General features: G+C 36.5%; 1 protein-coding gene across 1 annotated transcript; it reads right to left on the bottom strand.

The window, feature by feature from the left end:
* Positions 1–1,490: 1,490 nt before the first annotated feature.
* On the bottom strand, positions 1,491–21,458 carry LOC117435337 (DDB1- and CUL4-associated factor 13). The gene is made up of 11 exons (XM_034058416.3): positions 21,237–21,458; positions 20,131–20,330; positions 19,532–19,639; positions 19,174–19,263; positions 17,137–17,292; positions 16,235–16,312; positions 15,879–15,961; positions 14,626–14,790; positions 11,619–11,754; positions 4,504–4,667; positions 1,491–1,774 (listed from the first exon to the last, which is right to left on the bottom strand). The coding sequence occupies exons 1-11, from the start codon at positions 21,304–21,306 to the stop codon at positions 1,687–1,689; spliced, it is 1,338 nt and encodes a 445-aa protein (XP_033914307.1). The 5' UTR covers positions 21,307–21,458; the 3' UTR covers positions 1,491–1,686.
* Positions 21,459–21,630: the final 172 nt, after the last annotated feature.

Raw genomic sequence — 21,630 nt, 5'->3', positions numbered from 1 at the left:
GAAATATATTGTGTAACAAGCAATGATATGTCCTTTCACACCATCAACTACCTATTTATTTAACCTTCAAAACTTGGGGTGTTACATTTATTAAACTTTTGGGACATTAAGAACTTTGTTTTGTTTTAGTTAATTTCATATATCTATAAAGTTGGAAAATTAAATAACATTTTAAATGTTTAAACTATTCAACTCTAAACTACAGTAATAATAACCCTAGTCACTCTAGTCGTAGAATCGGCAACAGCTGGGATTTGCTAATTTATACAAGTCTCCAGTCGGCTGCATTGCAGATTCTGTAGTTTCTTAACTGGGATTGCAAGCCTAGAGAAAAATACTTGAAACAGCAAGTTTTTTGTTTGTTTGTTTTACTATTATGGAATATTATTGAATGAGTGTGCAATTGCAATGCAATAGAAAAGAAACCTAGATATATATTGTACAGATTTGTGATTTTGGAAAAAAACTGATGTCCAGCATGTGCAAGAAAGTACATATCGGACAGCACGGGCCCAGCAGGCTAAAATTCAGGTCCCTTTGCTCTCTCAAAGCCAGACTGATGACCATTTATACATTTAGAGTGGTGGTATGGCTCTGGGAGTGTGATATGTATACCACAGTAATTTATAAGCAAACAGAAACACTAGTTTTCTTGGAAAAATACAATTTGCAGACTAAATCCATTTCACAATAAATGCACAGGAGACTAAATGATCTCACTCCTTGTTTGACTGGGGTGGATATATCACAAATAAAAAATGTCATCTTTTTTGGCAAATCATTGGCACGTTACTCCAATGAAAGCTTGAAAGTTGCCCTGAGCCATATAAAAAGCAAAACACAAATTATTTGTCTATTGAAATGAATTAAAGAATGCATACAAAATAAAGAAGGAAACACCTCCCCAGAATTTGGTCCAGTTCAACTGGAATGAGTCGCCAATATGCATTTTTTGTTCTGCATATATACCATCATCAATTCATTTTTCCTTCAGTTTTTTCATAATGTTGGAAAAGTGATAAAACACCACATTAAACACATCTAAGTGGAAGCGAAGAACCTCCTGGGCACAGTATAAGAATAGACTGGATTTATTCAAATTTATTCAGCGGGTGTATCCCATTTTACAGCAGAGATGAATGGCTGCTGTTCAAAACTCTTTAAACTGCAGGAAAGGGTAGTTGCAACAATTAAGAAATATGTCACTTTATAAAATTGCATGATCTAGAGAATAGCTGATTTCACTAGACCATGTTGGGGAAAGAGAGGATACACAGAAAACACACTAAGCAAATACAATCATTCTTACTTGAACGTGTCTCATTAAGTTCATACGGTTACAAGATGTTCTTGCAAATCCACATTGTAGGATGCAGTACATGGATAAAGCACACATTCCCCCATTACTTCAAAAGCATGTAACCAAGCCTCAATGGAAAAAGGAATAGGGATTATAAAAGTAACACAAAGACACAATAAAATGTACAATGCTCTTTCAATGCCATTTTAATAGAGGTGTAAAAAAACAAAACATGTACAATTTCGAGGGTGTAATATGACCAAATTAACTCCTTAATGTACACCAGTGTATTGTCCAAACAGTTTGGTGCTTTTATAAAAGACCAGAATACAAGTAAAAGTGTCAAAAATAACTAGAGCCATGTCATTCTCCTAACTATTCCCAAACTATTTCACAACAGCCACAATGTGCTTCCTCTTCTCTGACACAAATGGAACAGATCCTGGCTTGCTGTGCTTACGACGATTCATTTCCCTGTTAAAAAAAAAAAAAAAAAAAGATTGTTAAAGACTTAAATGTACGGTGGAATGTACGTTTTTTTTCAGTCAGAACAGTGAAAAACAACAGAAATGTGTTATGTCGAGATCACGAGATGAAGTAATCTGTGTTCCATTTTGATCATTGAAATGTTTATAATCTTTGAAAGCATGCCAGTATTATTGTTTGTAGTATTACAGTGTCTGCTGGCATTTTGTTTGTATATTATAATACATATTGTAAATTGTATAAAGATGCAGTGTCCCACAAATATATTACATTTTGTACAGGGCGTCTACATTCTTCCATAGCATCTTTGCCCCCCAGCATGCCTTATTGCCATTCCAGTTTGTTTAAGTTCCTTAAATTCAGTTTGACAAACTTCTTCGCTTGATGGAGCCCTGTTCTTTCCACTAACTACAGTTAACATGATCAGGTATATTCTTGCAGCTATAGGTTATGGCTATCATGCATTTTTTAATGTAACCCATATATGTTCCAATGTTCTTTTAATGGTTTAACCCTAAGCCCTGTGTAAGGATTTTTGGCTATGTATTGCCCTGGCCTTGTAGGGAGTAACTGGCTTTTCATAACTCAGAGTGCAGCTGTGACCTCTGACAGAGAACACTTGTTTTCATATAAATTGTTTCTGTTTAATAAGCTGTTTTGAGCCTATATACAAACCATAATCAAACCAATTGAAACTGGTTCTAAAACCATTTACTTTGCTATAACTTTAGGTAAGTGTCACAGAATGCATTATAATACACTATACAACTGGAACACGTAGGCTTTTTCGGATAAACACGCACCTTGTGTGGGGCAGTGTACACACTGTTCCAGTTAAATGGCACAAGCTCTTACTGTTTCATCAGCCTTTGCTCCTTTTCCATTATACTACTGTTACTTATGCTTCCAATTTAAATGGTAAAGAAATCATTGCAACTGTCTGTAAACATTGTGTTATTTTCCTGTGTTTAATGTAATACCTGAATCAAGGCAGGGTTAATGAAGTCTTAAAATTAAGCTGTACATAGCTGGTGCACATCAGCCGTTTGCAATCACCAGCCTTGTTGTTTGACCTTGTGGTGTGTGGGTATAGCGCTTTGCTGCCTGTGAGAATTGAGCAAAACTCATAGCATTGTTCTTAAATGTAACTTCTTATCTGGGTTTCTGCTGACATTGGTAAAGTGAAGAAGAAACGCAAATGTGCTTTGTCTCACACCATGCATCATGCTAGGGAAATGAGACTAAATTTGGTCAAGGAAAGTACTTCAGCTAGCTGTATATCTGTGCTGTATGAAGTAATTTCTTTGGTCAGGTCGGGTCAGCTCAGCTAAAAAACTAACATCTACATTGATGGCGGCTCAGAAACTAACATCTTTGTGCCATGCCGGCTCAGAAAAAAGCCAATATCTGATGCCATGAAAGCTCAGCTTGGCTCAGAAGTAAATAACATCTACACTGATGCCAGCTCAGAACACCATAAACTGAGACTTGTATGTGAGATCACTGATGGATCACCTGTAGTTTGCTTTGTCCCTGCTTGCATTATGATTCCTGAATAAACTATTTTTGATTAACTACCTGAAGAAGGATTCATTATTTTTAAGAAGAAATCTAACCTTACACCTATAATGGCTGCCAATGGTAATATATTTGTTAAATCCTAAGCATACGATAAAGGAGCTTGTTCAGCCACTTTTTTATTTGCAATGGAAATGATGGTGCTGCACGTTACAGTATTGCCTTTTGCTATGCCATCATCATTTTTGATATATTTTTGGAAAGGAAGTAGCTTTAAATTAAAATATGTTGGGGGTCAAAAGGCACCAAAGCCCCTTCCTGTAATGCATTTTCAGTTATATTATTAGCAGTGCAAAGGAGTGGAATACAGAACCAAGCCCTACAGTGTGTGTTTTTTCCCCCCATCCAATTAAGATATTTGAACTTATTGTGATATTTATTTTGAAAGGTCAGTTTTTAAGCTTTAAAATTAAAATATGGTTTGGGGAAGCTGACTTGTACCATTTCCGTGGGGGGGGGGGGGTCGTTGACTCGTCCTGAAATGCATTTTCAATGGAGCAGTTAACCAGTTTCGGGTAACAATTTGACTACATGCAGTTGTGACATCGCATGATTATTTCAAGACAGATTATCTGAAAATGTTTCAAGGCTTTTATTTAAGTATATAGTTGTTATCTTATTTTTTAGGCACACAGGCATTTTTAATGGAAAAATGCTAGATTCCATAGGATTAAGAACATAAGAAAGTTTACAAACGAGAGGAGGCCATTCGGCCCATCTTGCTCGTTTGGTTGTTAGTAGCTTATTGATCCCAGAATCTCATCAAGCAGATTCTTGAAGGATCCCAGGGTGTCAGCTTCAACAACATTACTGGGGAGTTGGTTCCAGACTCTCACCATTCTCTTTGTAAAAAAGTGCCTCCTATTTACTGTTCTGAATGCCCCTTCTCCATTTGTGACCCCTGGTCCTTGTTTCTTAGAAACATTGATGCGGACCTGCTCCTTATTGCCGTGCGTCAGCAACATTTAGCTGCTGCCAATCACGAACATCCAGATCCAAGTGTAAAATGCAGTTTTCTGGTTCCTAACTTATCTACATGCTTGACTTTCTGGTAAATGTAGGAACTTCTAATATCATTTAACAAAGGGAGAGCAAGATATTTTGTACGGTCACAAGGCAATCGCAGTCAGCACACTTACTTTTTGCGGCGAGCCTCCTTCATGACACGGAGCTCTTTCGACTGATTGAAGATGGCTTTAGGCAGGTGGCGGTGGCGAGCAATGCGTTTGATCTGGGGGTGATGCTGGAACTTCTCCTTCAGCTTCTCGCTGTAGTTCAGGGCAGCTTTCTCCCGAGGGGTAATCTGGAGAGGCGACCACGTGGGAGGAATTTAGCAATAGAAAAGCGATTAACCTTATCTTAGAGTTAATTTAACAAGGATGTCTGCTATTTAGTTTAATATCTGCCGTTTCAAGAAGGCTCAGGCTGGCACATTTTTGTAAAGTTTACCAACACGAATCAGAAAGTGAATTCATCACAAAACTGTATTAGGATAATCTACACTTAATTATTTTACAGCATTAATGTTTCTATGTTCACTATAAGTAAGCAATAACACAAGGCAGGGTGTATGGTAAGACATGTCTTACTCACGCCTGGATGCGTTGTGAGGCACAAAGCCGTAGGCCGAGTGACTTCAACCACCCAGAAGTGGGGAAGCTGTGTCTTACCACACCCCACGGAGTGTGTTATTGTGCTTAGAAAATAGCTATTTTATAAATAATTTATAAACAATAAGAAAAAGACTAACTTCAATGTTTTAAAATCATGAAGAAACATGTATTAAAATATTCTAAAATATTCTTAAAATATACCAAAATAGTTCCACTGGACAATTTACACTTTTAGAATGTATTTGTTATAAACGTTATTACTACCCTTGTGTGCACTCTACTTGTCGAGTATGTTCACATTCCCTATTCAAAGCTTCTTGCCACCCTCTGCTGCACTATAAATCTCCGAGCTTCACTATAGCACGGGGAATCAAATTAAAGTATTAGAAATAGGGGAAAAGTACCTTTAAAGTTACGTCTGTAATGACAAACAATGCAGGCAAATATTTAATTGCCACAAAACACTCATACACTAATCATGCTGCAAACATCATTAAAATGTTCCACCGCAGTGCCCCAAGTGAAACGGTCCAATCGACAAGATGTATTCTTTTAATGCATGAATTACCAACAGTCGACCATTGATTTGTACTGTAATTGCAATTTTAACATCATCTTTTAATTGAGTTATCGTATTCTTTCTCCTAAAACAACAAACAAATGTTTTACTTTAACAGAATGATCTATGAAAAGGAAGTTTTAGCTGTATTTAACCACATTAACATTAAAAAGACAAACCAAATACTAAACATTGTATTAAGTTTGATACAGTTATCCCTCGTTATAAGGCAGCCCTTTATACCGTGGAACAGGTTATAAGGTTGCATGGTCATGGCTCCCATTTGCCCCATAATGACACTAGAACTTTTATTCTCCTTTTAAACCGGAACACACGTTGCAGTCTCTCACCAACGACAGTGTTTTAAAGGGGCACACTATTTAGTTAATTAAGTTCATAAAGCTAATGTTGCTGTGCATTATGTATAAACTGAAAACATGCCTCATAGCTATAAATGACCACACACCAAAAAATTTAAATGTAGTTTAATGGTAGGCAGTTAAGACTTCTCTTCTTAACAAGCCACAATAATCTCTACAGAATCAACTTACAGTTACAATCTCTGACAGCTCACCCTCTTGTCTCTGAAGGGTCTTATGTTGCGGTCAACAGCCATGTGACAGTATGACCGAGGTTTGAGACTCAGAGACAGTTTTAAAGTTCAAAATAAAGCTTTTTAATAAACAAAAATACAAAATAAATAGGCACAAGGGCCAAACAGAAAGGTTTAAAAAAAACAAAACAATCAACACAAAACAAAACTTACAAAATAAAGCTTCCAGGCTGGGCGTTGCCTTCACTGGTTTCAATAATACAGCACAAACAAAAACACTCTTCTTCTCCTTCCAGAACTCTCTCCCCAACTGGGAGGCTGAGGCCTCCTTTTATGCCAGGTGGCTAAGTCCATAATTGAATAATTAATTGACTGATTGCTCCCACCTGAAGCAATCAATCTGGGCAGGGAGGAGAATTTAACTCCTTCCCTGCCAGTATTTCTAAGGGCAGAGCCCTGTTCTGCCACAAGCCATCATTACAAATGAGACTTTCTATATTTTCAGGGACAGAAGTAAAACTCCCATTGCATGGCATTTGAGCCATAGCATGCTTTACTACAAATGTAAATAGTGTATCTTAAGAAGCTCCATTAAACCCCCAATAGTTCAAACAGCTACAGTATGCAAATAATCAAATAAATAAACAAATAAATAAATTAGGTAAATAAATAAATAAATAAATACATACATACACACTTGGTAACAAACTGCTTACATTTACCTGCCTGTGCTGAGTAATCTCTTTGCAAAAATGCAGAGGTGTCCATCGTCCTAACAGGAAAACATTTCTAAATTAAGGATAGCAAAAAACACACTAGACCACCTGCATCCCATAGTACTTTAGAAAATGTATCTTTCATCAAATATGTTGGGAGTTGAGATGATCCTGTTTGCTTTATGGCAATGGGAAAACAGTTACATATTGCAATCTATTCCTACAGCACCAAAAGTTGTTGTCCCCCCCCCCCCCCCCAAACAAAAACAGGAAGCCTTTGCTTAGTTTTTTCCTTCCCATTGCAGAATTCAAAAGTCATCTGCAAATCAAATGTTACTGTTGTGTCAGGAGCAACGCAAAGGCAAATCACTTTCCGCTAATTAAATCATTGCTTTCGCTTCTACACCTCAAATCAATTAACAGATCCTGCATCCATTACTGGTTAAAAACATTTCTCACAGTCAAGTTCACTTTTGTAAGCCAGTCTCAATAACTGCTTCTGTCCTAATAAATCCCTGTACTTCTCTCTCCTTATTCTGCAAGAGGCTGTCAAACTCCCCCAAGTTAAAGGGCTTTTATTCTAATTAAAAGCAATGATTTTCTTAAATTCAATTTGTTTAAGAAAAGCAAAGTGCTGCTGATCACGTCTAACCACACTGCTTCCCTAGACAAAAAAGAACCCTGTTAATGTATGCAATCTCTGCTTAGTCTATTAAAAAAGAACACACAAGAACACACACAAGAACACACACACACACCAAAAAAATACTTCCCACAACTGTTTCTATTTTTATATTAACAGCCCCACTGCCAGATCTGGGAATTTGTGTCTAGAAACTCAATCAGAAAACATGCTACAATCTTGACCAATCTCAACTGATCAAACCATCAGTAAACTAACCCCCTTCTGTGTATGTACAACTGGAGACGACAAACGTGACTTTCCTCGGATCATCTCTTCATAATATATTGGTTGGTGACCTCAATAATGTAACAACGATTGGTTACTTGGTACATCAGCAAGCATCATACTTTTATTTGGAAAATAATACCTTATGTTGTATAAAACAGATTACAACACACATATGGGCACAATTTGATAAACTGAGTGTGTGTTCCGGAAGGGAGATCATTCAGGTCATAAAGGTGATGAAGCAAGCAAACATGAACTGTAAGTTTCTAAATAACCCCCTCTCCCTCCAATACATTTTGCTTTTAAAAACCACCACAACTTAAACTGACTACCTACAAGTTTCTTTTAAGATTTTATCTAGAACCAAAACATCAGGCCCCTAAATCATTACTCATCTATATAATATGCATGTATAGTTTTCTTGTTTGAAACCATTTTCGACCACTGCAACTTAACACCACCACTTCTGTGGTCATTATCACCCGATGATCGTGTCACTGTCTGCCGATGCTTTGGATTGCCAAATAAATAAAATCCTTCTTTAGGCTTCTCGACACACACTCACACCCCCCTCTGCTCTCCAGTCATCTATATCAATTAGAGATATCCATTTCAGCAATGTTAACTGCATGGAACGCCCATTGATTTTTGGTCACCGCCACCTGGGCTAGGCATTATATCAGAATACAGCAAGGTAAGTATATAGGCGACTTCAAAAAGTATGGTCTTGAATCAACTTCAAACCAACACCACTGCTAGCTACAGATCTGCACTAAGAATTGATTTAACATTTCTTGATTAATTACATTGTGTGCCATTAAAACAACAACTTGACTGTTAATGGTTCATTATTTCTCTTGGTCCGTTTTAAGTGATTGGACGATTTAAACTGCTGATTGGTGCAACAACCCTCACAAATGAATCTCTTAGATAGATTACAGTAAAACACACGTCAAAGACTGGGCCTGGTCCCTCTGTGAAGTTAACTTTCTAGTGGATTCAAGATTCTGGTTTTGAGCAGCCAAACCTACCTACTACACTATTTGACAACGGTGGATTCAAAAGGAAGACATTTTGTATCGTCTTAAAATATACTTCTCTGGATACTTTTGTTTTTATAGCACCAACTTTACCCGTGGCTGTTATTGGAAGAGAAAAAAAAGCTTCTACTAGCTGTCAAAAAGTAATAGAATATGTGAGCCAATACCCAAATCGGCAAGTAAACATGTATAGTAGCATTCCATTACCTCTATTGAATGGTAAGTGTTCCGACAAGCTCTATAATCCACCACAGCCTTCCACACCAAGATCAACTAGAATATTTGGCTTGGTTATACTGAAAGATCTGCACGCATCTGTTCTCATCAGCATATAAAAAAGGCAAGACAGAAGCCTCCCATCCCCTTTTAAGTCTGAATTAACCCCACAGAATGGAAGGAATGAAGTAGGATGTAAAACAGGGGAGTTTTGCATAGTCTTGAGCAGAAACTGAAAGGTTTTGACCCCTCCCCCCTCCCTTTGGTACAAAAGCGTATGGTATTGTTAAGTGATCAAAACACCAAACCTAAACGAATGCCAGTTCGATAGATAGATAAAATTGAATGGGAATCATTCTTGCCAAATTGACCATTTCAATTAAAAGTATGCTTTTAATATAAACATCTCGCGTGATTAGGCACGTATGCATCGTGGATCGTGCAATGATGCAGAAAACACTGCATTGTTTGTAATCAAACGTGACTGCGCCCCTGCACAGCAGTGTTGTGTGATATGCATGTAGATGGCACGGCGTGGCGAGGAGGAGGAGGAGGGGGGAGGGGATTGCTGTGCTTTGCATCTCCTTCTAATGAAAAACTCTCTTCGCAACAGAATAAGTAAGGCATAGATGTTTAAATGCAGTGGTAGTCCTGACAGTAAAATACTGTAATGTCATTTTAATTCAAAGGCCATTACACGTAACACCGCACGGCAGTTAAACTAGGCACCCTCACGAGACGATCGCTTCTGTAGTAAAATAGGATTCTGCAGCCTTAAGTAAACATAAGTCATAACCGTGATTGTATAACAAGCTGCTTACCCATGAGGACTTGTTTTGATGTATTGTCCTGAGCAAATGAGCACCATTGACATCTGTATACTGCATTTAAACTGCTGATGGCATGCTTTTGCTAATTGTAATGTGACAGAGTGGCAGAGGACAGTGTAAATTAATCAGGCTGGAGTCTTGATTTACAGTTTTAAACCGTTGTTGGTTTTATTTTTCTTACACTGCGGTGGCGAAACAACCGCTAATAAAAACAAACAAAATAAACCTAGCTCTCAGTTGGAGCACTAACTAACTAACTAACAGTACTTCATGTGGAACGAACATTAGATCTTACTCAAGTTTTGGTTTCTTTTTGTTACTCCTGCTTCCTTACGCCTCTATACCCACCATCACAAAGCTATCGGCTAAGCCATTTCTATTGAGGTGTCATTAACTTTAACAAGCAGTTAACCAATTGACTATTAGCCATAATTCGTTAAGGAAAGCAGCTCAGGATTTTTCGTGGGCGTGCATACATGCGGGAACTTGTGACATCTAGTGGTCAACCCACTACACTGCAGCCAGGGAACAAGCTCTCATCATTCTCATACTAAGTTTGATTCTGCACCACAGTAATCATATCGGTCCGCTTTTAAGAATTATCCGCTTATAAGAATCAAAACACCCGGGACGGATGTGAATCGTATTGTAGGGTTGGTCGAGTGATCATTATGGTGTAGTGCAGAACGGCAGAGAAAGGTAGACAGACAAGTTGAGTTGATAGAGGATTTGTCCAAACTTTATTTGAAATAAAGTGGCCACGTGCAGCAAACAAACTCCACCAAAAACAAAATAACTTATTTTGTTTTCTTTAACACACACAAAAAAAAATAGTTAAACAAACCAAACTTCCTTTAGCAGGCTAAAAACTATTACCTCCAGCATTATACGCTGCACCTGATACCAGCTATATCCCTCCTCTCTCTCTCCAACTGAATCCCTTTATAGAGCCACCCATCTGTAACTCCTCCCCTGGGACTCAACCAAGATTACTAAAACCCCATTCATAAGTTACCATACAAAATATATTATTTATTTATTTCTGTTTTTAACTTAACCTTTCCGTTCTGTCCTGTTTTCTTTTCCCTTCTATCACCACCATCATTACCCCGTGTATCACGGCCCTTCACCATACAAAGGTAAGTACGTTTGTTTTGTTGTTGTTTTTTGTTTTGTTTTGTTCTTTTCACCACACAATACAATACATTAGTACAGAATGAAACCATGCTGTCCCCGTCTCAACAACGGTATTTATTTCTTTCATCGTTGCCGGGTTACAACAAATAGTCCAAGTTCAATCGAGTTGTAAATAAATATTTCAGCATCCTGATATCATTCCATACACAGTTCACATGGGACGGACGCGGCACCGTCACACGTATAAACGGACTGCACTGTACATCTATCTATCCATCTATATCTAATATATATAGCAGCAGTGTGGAGTAGTGGTTAGGGCTCTGGACTCTTGACCAGAGGGTCGCGGAGGACACTGCTGCTGTACCCTTGAGCAAGGTACTTTACCTAGATTGCTCCAGTAAAAACCCAACTGTATAAATGGGTAATTGTACGTAAAAATAATGTGTAAAAAATAATGTAATTGTATGTAAAAAAAATAAATAAAGTGATATCTTGTAACAATTGTAAGTCACCCTGGATAAGGGCGTCAAAAATAAATAATAATAATAATAATAATGACAGATAGTTTACTCTACTGTTACAAAAGAACTGACACTATTCTCTCACTTCATTTGTTTCCCTGTAACTAATTGAAAAATAAATACAAATAAATAAAATCAAAAACCAGACCTTACCACACCAAGCTTTTCAGAAGCATTAGCCTTCCATAAGCGAATGTTCATTTCATCCGAGCCACAAAGAATGTACTTGTTGTCAGTCGACCACTTCACACAGATGACGTGCTGCATGCGTTTCGTATGATACACCTCTCTGAAAACAAACAAATGACAACATACTGGATTCATTACACATTGATACTACACAGCAATATAACCGATTACAAAAAACAGGCATTCGGTGATATTTTATTCTACTCTACTACATTTCTTTTAATTTTCAAGCTACTATCCTTAGTTGAGAAAACCCAATACTTCTAATAAGCTGTGCTAATGTTATTAGTTCATACTGCATACAACCCTAATAATGTTTAAAGATACTGAATGGTTGAATAACCAGGCATACTTAGCAAAGCAAAAAAAATAGAATCCTGAAGGATCGTACATTAGTAACATTCAATCGAATATATGTGTCGATGAACTAAAAGAGATGCACAGCAGTTTCACCTATTCCAGGTGTTAATATGAGCCCGATTGCCACAATGTATTGTTAACAAGCTCAGGTGTGTATTAAACTCATAGTAAAACCAGGCATGGATCAAACTGCTGTGCAATGGGGTTCTTATTTCCATCCCTGAGTAATATCTGCCATTTCTTGCTCCTGAAATTGTTCTCAAATGGAGAAAAGTATTTTTTAAATTAAACAATGTATTTAAAAAAGTATAAAATGATCCTAGTGTGGTTAACTATATTCCATGGCTACTTTAAAAACACCTTCATACAAAAAAAAAAAAAACACACACTGTCTGCCTAATTATGATTTACAAACAGTTACCATAATTTAAAATGACCCCTATAAAATGCATTATTCTGTGTTCAGCAAACTGTAGCACTTTCTGCTAAATCATGAGCTAATGCATTTAAATTTTGTATTAAAATCAATATTTAACAACCCACTGCAGGGAATCAGTTCAATATCCTCCACGCAAACAAGTGGATCAATAGCACTTGCATTAAACAATTATTTTCTCGCTGGACTATAGAGAGATAGGTGCAGGTTAATTCATTATTTGTACATGCTTAAGTGATCTCTAATCCATACCTCGGGTCTTCTGCCATTTTTAAACTTATAAACCCTTTGCAGCAGATTTACTCTTAAATCTTAAATAGTCATGTAGAAACCTATAGAACAACCAACCAAACTACAGCCATATTAACTTCTCTACTTTTTTAAAGGAGAAAAGACCATTAATTAACAATATGACTGCCTGTGCCTTCCAAACCTTAAAATATAAAAACCTTGGCTCCTCCGGATTACAATATTAAGTTCCTTACTGCGTTACAGATTTCTTCTCATTCCAGTTAAGTCCAATTATCACTAAAGGTTTGATACATCTCTCCTTATTCACTTCCAGTCTTACACAAAAGTCTATCGGAAGACATAATGGTAGTACAGTATTTTTGAAAGGTACGTTTTTCGTTAAGTATATGGAAAACTACAAAGCGGTGTGTAATTCAAGATATTAATGTAACAATATTCAGCAGGTTTCATTCGACTTCAGGAACCAAAATTAGTTAAATCTATACGGGGTGCAAAATTATTGGCACAATAGTGTGGAAAACAAACAGCAGCAAAATATAGATAGGATTTCTTTTTTTTATTTTTTTTTTAGCCTGGGCATCTAACTTTGTATTAAATGTGTTACTTTTAACGAGTGCTAACCAACATGTCTTATTAGAAGTATCAGTACTATTATCAATATTACCACGAGTCTCCCTTTTCTTCTGTAGAAGTTTAGTTTTTACTTACATTTCATACTTAAATTTGGATTATGCAGATATTCCAAAGACTTCAGAAGAGATTAAAATTGCTGCCTATTCCCGTTATAAAATCACTTAATGTGTTGAAGTTAAAACGCACTCTAATATAGCTGTACTTAGACCATGTGACCTACTGTAAAAGTACCAGGATGCAGTAGTGTATGAAAGTATTTTCATTTCCTCAAGCAATGTAAAAATAAATAAATAAATAAATAGGAAATGTTAATACAGCTAAGAGCTATATACGTTGACAAAATGTAGTACGTTGTCAGATACAAGCTGATTTACATCCCACACAGATTGGTCAGAAAGACCACTCACCTCTGATCTTTTTTTCTATAATATAATATAATATAAATTAGGCTTCTGATTTTTGGTTTTAAAACACCCGATAAAACCCGGATACAAAAAAAAAAATTAAAATCGGTGGACAGCCAAACTGTGGAAATGGTTAATCAATTCACGTTGACTTTACCCTTTTCCCATTAAAAAATAAAACCTACTACAAAAATAATAATAAATACATTTCCCAGTGCTGCTAGGCAATGTCTCGCCTTCCTGACTTGCATCTATCACTGATTCGTTATCAATACTTTAAACCCGCCCCAACTACTGAATGACAGCACATTCCTACATTTCTATTGGAGATTTAAAACGAGATCACAATCAGGATGGAGGCTTGTTAGCGGGATTTCAAGCTGTATTACAGTTAAGACACTGAGGATTTAAAACAGAATTGTGGCGAAATGTACAAAAATGCCTACACACAAAAACCCCAGAAGAATGTCCCCGTGACCATAAGGATTTCGTTGTGGAAGACAGCAATGGAAAGAAGGTACAAATTAAGTGTGCAAGTACTGTCGAGTTACTACTATACATATTTTGACAGAAAAAAAAACGCTCAAGCATTTTGGAAAGTAACCAAAAACATTAATTTCATACAGTATATCAAAAACGAAAGCCCTGAAAAAAAGATTTACATAATACCTGAAAATAGCTAAAAATAAGCACCGAAAAATACAATTAATAAAACCTGAAAAACAGAAGCCTTAAGTATAATATACAAACCCGCAAACAGAAACCAAGGGCTATAATTTTATAATCATTTCAACGCCCCATGATAAGACCTGCTTGATCAATAGTGCTAATGAGAATGAGGTAGGACTAATATGGGGAATTTATGATTATGCAAACAGTCACTGACCTGCTGTGGCCCTTGTCTACAGGGAAGATGCGAATAGATTTATCAAAACTGGCAGAGACAAACTCCTTCCCAGTGGGAGAGTAATCGACATCCAGGACTGCAGAGACGTGATCCATGTGCACCATCACTGGGGCATCCAGGCGACGCATGTCAAAAGTGTACAAGCTGCAAAGAAAGTTGTCCATTTTACTGACTAGACCTTGCAGCACTTGAGTGCCAGTGCAATAGCTTCTATTACATTTGAACTGTAATTAGAAAGAAATAATCGAACCTCAGGAAGAAACGGCCATTTAATAGCAAAAGTGGGGGGGTAAAAACTGTGACATAGCACTACACCTACGGGGAACACTGAAGAATAAGCACTTCAGTATAATTAATGTAGCGCTCACTCTTGCAGAACTTCTGCAAATATAGTAACTGTGATATATCTATTATATTAAGTGCAACAGCACACTGTACCCCTGTACCCTTTCTTTAAGTAACTTGATGGGGTATCAGGGTTTCTTTGTTCGAGAGATTACAGTAATATTGTACAAATTATAGTTTTGTTTTCCAGCTAAAGAATATTAAAACAATCTTTTACATTTTGAACCACTATGCTAGTTATTCCTGTTGAAATATAACTTGATATCACACCTTTATATGGCTGATCACTTTATTCTAACTCTGCTTGGTATGCAATGTAAGAAGCATCAATGATTGTCATTACTAGCCTTGTGGTATGCCAGCAGAACACATGTTAACCAGCCCATTAACCTTAGTTTCTAGCATGCATGTTTATCTTTCATGTAGAAGTACTGAAAAGAAACTTTTGAAAAGTTATATCTTTGACAAATGTCACACTAAATGCTTCACTAAAAAGGTGTTAACTGTAGACAACCGATATACAGGTCGCAATAGGATATGTACCACAATACATGTGATGGTCCTGGTGGCCTATTATATGATGAATAGTAAGATCAAATTGACTATTTTGGTAAAAGATGAAAATGTAAGGAATTGGGGAGAATATGTATTTATGCCAACTATAAAAACACACTTATTCTTGATTCAAGAACCACCTGGTGAACTACAATGATACGCATAGTACCTCTCTTACAATATAACCATGTAAGGAAAGTATCACAAATGCACAATGAATCGTCACACCCCTATCTCTTATGGGAACACTCAGACAAAATGAGCTATACTGGAATGTTCTGAAATCTGTCAGTCTGATTGGAGGAGAGTGGCTTCATGTTTATAATACATACTTGTAGTCCTCGTTTGCCCCTGTAAAGGTAAAAGCCTCCATTGGATTCCAGCATACTGTATTAGTTCTCAATTCCATTATAACCTAGCAGAACAAAAAAAATAAAATTGTATAAAGAATGCAGTTCTGTAAAGCGAAAATAAGAGGAAGAAATAGCATGATTTGTATTGGTTTGTTACACTATCTTGTGGTCCCAGACAGGATTAGAGCATACTTTTTTTCCTAGAGCACATGCCAGAATAGGGGAAGAGGGGGAAATACTTTCTACTTGATGCAATACCTGAATTGAAATAATAAAAAACTGCTCATTATTTAAAAAAAAAAAAGAAAAAAAAAAAAATCAGGACCCCTTCCTACCTTCTTCAGTGGAGCTGCTTGTCTCGTGTCATACAGCACAATGTTTCTGTCTGAAGCACAGCTTGCTAGAAGACATGTCTGGAATAAAGTTTAACATAGCATTAACTGTTGACAGAACATACAGCTTATGTACGATTTCAATTAAATAATAGTACAGGGGGAACCTGTGTAGCTTCATCATTGAGTCAGGAATTTCTCAAACTTTTATAGAAAATCATGCAGGATAAGGGTCATGTTCAAAATTTGACAACTAATACAAATATGTAACTATTTAAAGACACAGGCGCTTGTTCAGAAAAGAGGTTTGCTGAAATGAACATTCTGATGACCTAATTATTTTCTGTGTGGTGGATGACCTGACAAATAAACGTGTTTCACTGACTTTCCACCACTATCAAAAAAAATAAATAAATAAATTCCTTAAGACATTGACTAAATGACTAAATTATTGCAGATGTTTATTTAAAATGTTACCAATTCTGTTCCTTCACAACTAAACTACCAAGGATTAACATGACATGAACAAGCAGTCACTAGCAACCATTTTACCCAGTTGCTAGTTGTACCATAGAGCCTGACTGATAGTCCACCTGCTTTTTACCCTCAGCTCTCCTCAATCTGTTCTCACTTCAATATGAATGCTTACTCAGCTACGAACGTTACATTTCAACCTACAAATACACAACAGTGCAGTATAATAAATTACAAAGTATTCAGGTCACATTTATTTTTGTTATATCAACCAAAAACATTGTGAACAGGTGCATTCCAGCGATGGAAAAGAGACTCATTGCACAGCAGTTTGATCCACTCGTTTTAGAATACTAAAATTACAGACGAAGAAACAAACAAACCAAGTGGAAATGGTCCCAAAATGAACCCTCAATCAATCTGTGAAATACCTCCACTGGGTTGAACTTGACACTGCTGATGCTGTCCACGCCCCAAGTGAATGTGCGGATGGGGCTGGTCCTCTGCTCATCCCAGATATCCACCTGTTGACCGCATGTTACAAAAATCCCATCCTTCCAATGATGGTCGATTCCTGTGTATACTGTCTGAAACAGAAACAAGGAAACAATTACCCTTCATAGTTGAACCCGGTTTTGTTTTGCTTGTTTATTGGTTTATTTTCCTACATGCTGCTTTTGAATGTGCAATAAAACATGCATTCCTCATTATTAAGGGTGTATTCCATTTCTGAAAGAATATTGTAAATATATATATTTGTATCACTTAAATACAGCAAACATTTGTCTTATTGACTGGCAGACAGTTTAGTTTGTTCCTAGTAAATGATTAAACAGACTGCATAGAGCTGTACAATGTCTTTAAAATGTCTTCAATCAAAAAGACAGTTGATGCTGTACTCTTTTCTGAGAAAGAATGATATGAGAGTTTCTGCCAGATGCATCAAAGATTGGTAATATTTCTGCTAAAGATTGCTCTGTCCAGTACAAGGGGCCAATTTATTTACGTTTAATTTATGTTAATTCACTGATGGTGAAAATAGAATTTCTTTAAAAAGATTTAAAGACATAAAAAAAATTCTGCTATTTAGCATTTACTGTTTTTCAGGTAAGCATTTCAATATTTAAGAATATTTTTTGTATAACTCTAGAATATAATCAGTTTTGAATGTGACAACACAATTGTTTTTCTGCTTTTATACATATTATGTTTAAATCAGAAAATATCGTTAAGCACCAATTTTAAGACTGTGAAATAAGCAGTTTGTTACCATGAAAATTACAGCCCTATTCATCATTTAATATTTTTATTAAGGCGGAGGCAAAGCAGCGATTTAAAAATCAGTGTTTTGTTGTTTAAAAGTTCTTTACATTTTCCTTTTTAACACTTGTCAAAAAATGACTTGTGCTCTTTCCAAATCAAAGTTAATTCTCAGGAGCTTCCATTGAAATTGTCATGTTTTAGATGATCCTCATGTAAACGAGAGTGTTTACTGGTCTGCACTCTGTTCTGACAGCTAAACCCTGTTCTGATGGTCCACAAGATACAGGTATTGTAATTGTAATTGCTGCAAGTTTTACGAAAACAGGAAAGATGTCTGAATAGTTCTCAAAACCTCTGCAGGCCTGATCCATGGTCTTAAAACCATGATTTTTGAGCATGTGTTTTACTTGTCCAAATTCTTGGCTGAGAGTCAACAGGTAAGATGCTCTGATACAGATGAGTCCCTACCAGGGATGTGCAGAGTGCTATATGGGATACTGAGACCTCCGCAGGTTGGTTTTTTTTTTTTTTTTTTTTTTTTTTTAGAGGATGCAGTGAGTAGTGGAACCATTTTTGCACGTTTCATTGCATAAAAGTACTTTGTAATATAAAATAAATTATTGGATAGGAATGAAAATGGTAAATGTCTTTTACTTATTGTTTGTGTTTTATTCAAACGTCCTGCATAGTTTTTCTCTTGATTGATTGTTACTCTGACTTGTTATGGATTTAAACTACTTTTTTTGGATTTTGCTTTGATACCCAACTGGTACAAATCAACACGAAAAAAGAATAAAAAATTATATTTAATTACTACTATATATGCATAAACTGATGTAATCAATTTAATATGCATAATAGTTTTTAAAGCGTTACTTGCAATGTTATACAGTAATCCACAGCTCCACATGTATTACTACATTTTTTTTTTTTTTACCCTTTCATAACGTCAATGAATCGATGCATTGGCTTTTTTGGAGAAAGATATATCGATAGTGAAAAATTAGGCATCGCCCCAGCTTTAATTTTGATACTGCATTTAGATTTTTCAGGATGTGTTAGATAGCAAGATATCAACAGAAGGTTACACAAATTATTTTAACATATTGAAATATGTTTACATGCAGCATGGAAGCACACATGCATTAAGAAGTTTCATTCATGGCCTACAGGATTAAGTAGTAGTCATTTTGCAATGCACATACTTTTCCAAGTATCGTGTTAAGGGGTTCTTCTTGTTCTCCAAATGCTGGCCCCTCCATATTCCATTGTTTGATAGTCTTGTCATCCCCGACCTTAATTAAAAGATGAAATTAAAACAAATCAAAACAGCAAGTACCAGTACTGGTAAATATCACTGCATTTTAAGTTAACTGAGTTAATCACACACTACCAATACATTGGACAGAAAAATAGGCAAAAAGGTTATCACTCCTTTAGCAGACTGAAGCTGAGAAAGTAGAAGCATTAATTTGTATTTAATTGTTTTTTTTATTTTATCAAGCTTTATTTAAGCTGGCCACTGTTCCTATGAATTATATACAGTGTCCTATATATACTTACTGTAAAGAAAGAGGCACCACAAAATCGCATGCACATCCCCCGCACAAAACCTTCGTGTGCTTGTAAAGTACGGACACATTCACGCTTGGTCAAGTTCCAGATTTTCACCTGTTGAATTAAGACACATTTCAAATGCGAGCAACATTGTGTGTATACGTTTGTGCATTCGTAAGATTGACTAACTGGTCCGTAGTTTTAGGAGTGTTATCTTTTCTAGACCTGTATACAGTATGCAGTGTTAAAAAGGTTTTAAAATTGTTATTTTAGAAATTACAAATTAGGGCGCAGAATTCATTATCTAAAAATCAGAATCCTATCCAATATTTTAACTAACCTGAATCTTCTTCGTCTTCATGTACAATAATAATTGGAATGTGGCTGAGACAACAGCCTGTACAGTAACTCATTTCACATGACACAGTAGAAACACATTTCCCCAAAGCCAACAATTTAAACATACATTTTAATTGATTTATTTATTTTAATTAGTGATTATAAAAGAGCAACTTCCTCTGCTTTGCCATGCAGTGAATAGCGTGAATTTGTCTTTAAAATTGACCTATTTTAAAACGAACATCTACATTCCCAAGTTTACTAACCTCTCCGTCACAGGCTCCTGAAAGAATTGTAGACAAACTCTTGGGGTGTTTGGCCATACAGTTCACTCCATCCCTGTGACCATCTAGTGATGCCAGGAACGGTTTGGCAAACACACGTTCCAGTTTGGTGGCGTTAAGTGCCCTGGTGTACTCTCGAGGCACCTCAAAAGGGTGGAGTGATGGGTCATAGTTTCTTGGGACTGGAAGAACACACATTGAAATGTAAAATATGCTAAAAAGCAGACGGAGTATCAGTTTAATACAGCATGGCCATAGTTAAAAACAAACCAAGCATCTATCAAAATACTGTTCCTGACTAACAAGTCACTAGAGACAGTCACACAGGCTTGAAATTAATGTTACAGGGGGGCAAGTTCATTTGTTTTTCCAAGCAAGCCAAAGTACGAAACAAAAAGTTAATTTAGTTATTTGCTGGTTTACCTCGCTTTCCCCCCCCCCCCCCCCTCAAACCCAGTGCAGCTACCGAAAAAATGAACATTTGAGAAATTTGCAAGTGAAACAAGACAATTTTATTACGTGATCTCAGTTTGTCTGACTTGGTGCAAATATGAATACAAACACGATAAGAAATTAAATGGGCCGATAGTCACCAAACTGTGGTGCGTTTTTTCGGTAAACAATAAACAGGTCACGTGCCAAAAACAAAACCTCATTCCCAAATGGGAACTAGACTGAAGAGCAGGTAAAAGCGTGAACCATATTGAGATCGTGGTACCAGGTAAAAACAAAAGTCATACAGAGTATTGAGAACTAAAACAAGTATTTTAAGCAAACCAATTTATAACATAAATGAATAATCAACGATGTTTCACATGATTATTGTTATTTTTTGACCGTTACGCAAACTGAAAACACAGCGTAACGACCTGAATCCAGCGTCATTTTTCCAGGTAACAACGTAACGGCCCATTACGCTCAACAGCGCTGGCGAGAACCCTGGCCTACCCCACAGTTATCAATGTTGTACCTATATGTTTTATAAAAAGCTGCTTTTAGTTTATCTGAGCTAGTGTAATTGAACAAAAGCAAAACACTACAAAAAACAGCACACCAACAACACCGATCAAAATATAAAAAATACTTACCTCTCTGTATGTCCTTTTTTGTTTCACGGATGTAGTCGTCCGGGTTTCTGCTAAGTACTTTCACCTTCATTTTAATATAGAAATGCAAATGCTAGTAAATATCGTTGTTTTTCTTGTATGTTGTCACGCAGACGCTAAACAAGCTTACTCCATCGTGTCCATGTGCTCTCTGAGACAGTCAAAGGTCATGAGTTTAACCTATGACGGTGCGGGTGCCAGAGTAACTATGGGCAACCACATTTTCTCTTTTCTGAAATTTTAAATTATTCCATAAGACACGTTTTAACTTTTGCGAGTTACAAATTGGGGGTTAGAGTGTTGCAGTAAAATGAAAACAGAGTTTGCCATTTTGTTCTGGTATCCTCCAACTTTATCTCGATCAGCGAGGTCAAAG

This window comes from Acipenser ruthenus, chromosome 3 (genome assembly GCF_902713425.1).
Source record: "Acipenser ruthenus chromosome 3, fAciRut3.2 maternal haplotype, whole genome shotgun sequence".
NCBI classification, from domain to species: domain Eukaryota; kingdom Metazoa; phylum Chordata; class Actinopteri; order Acipenseriformes; family Acipenseridae; genus Acipenser; species Acipenser ruthenus.
This window is presented reverse-complemented; position numbering and strand designations above follow the sequence as displayed.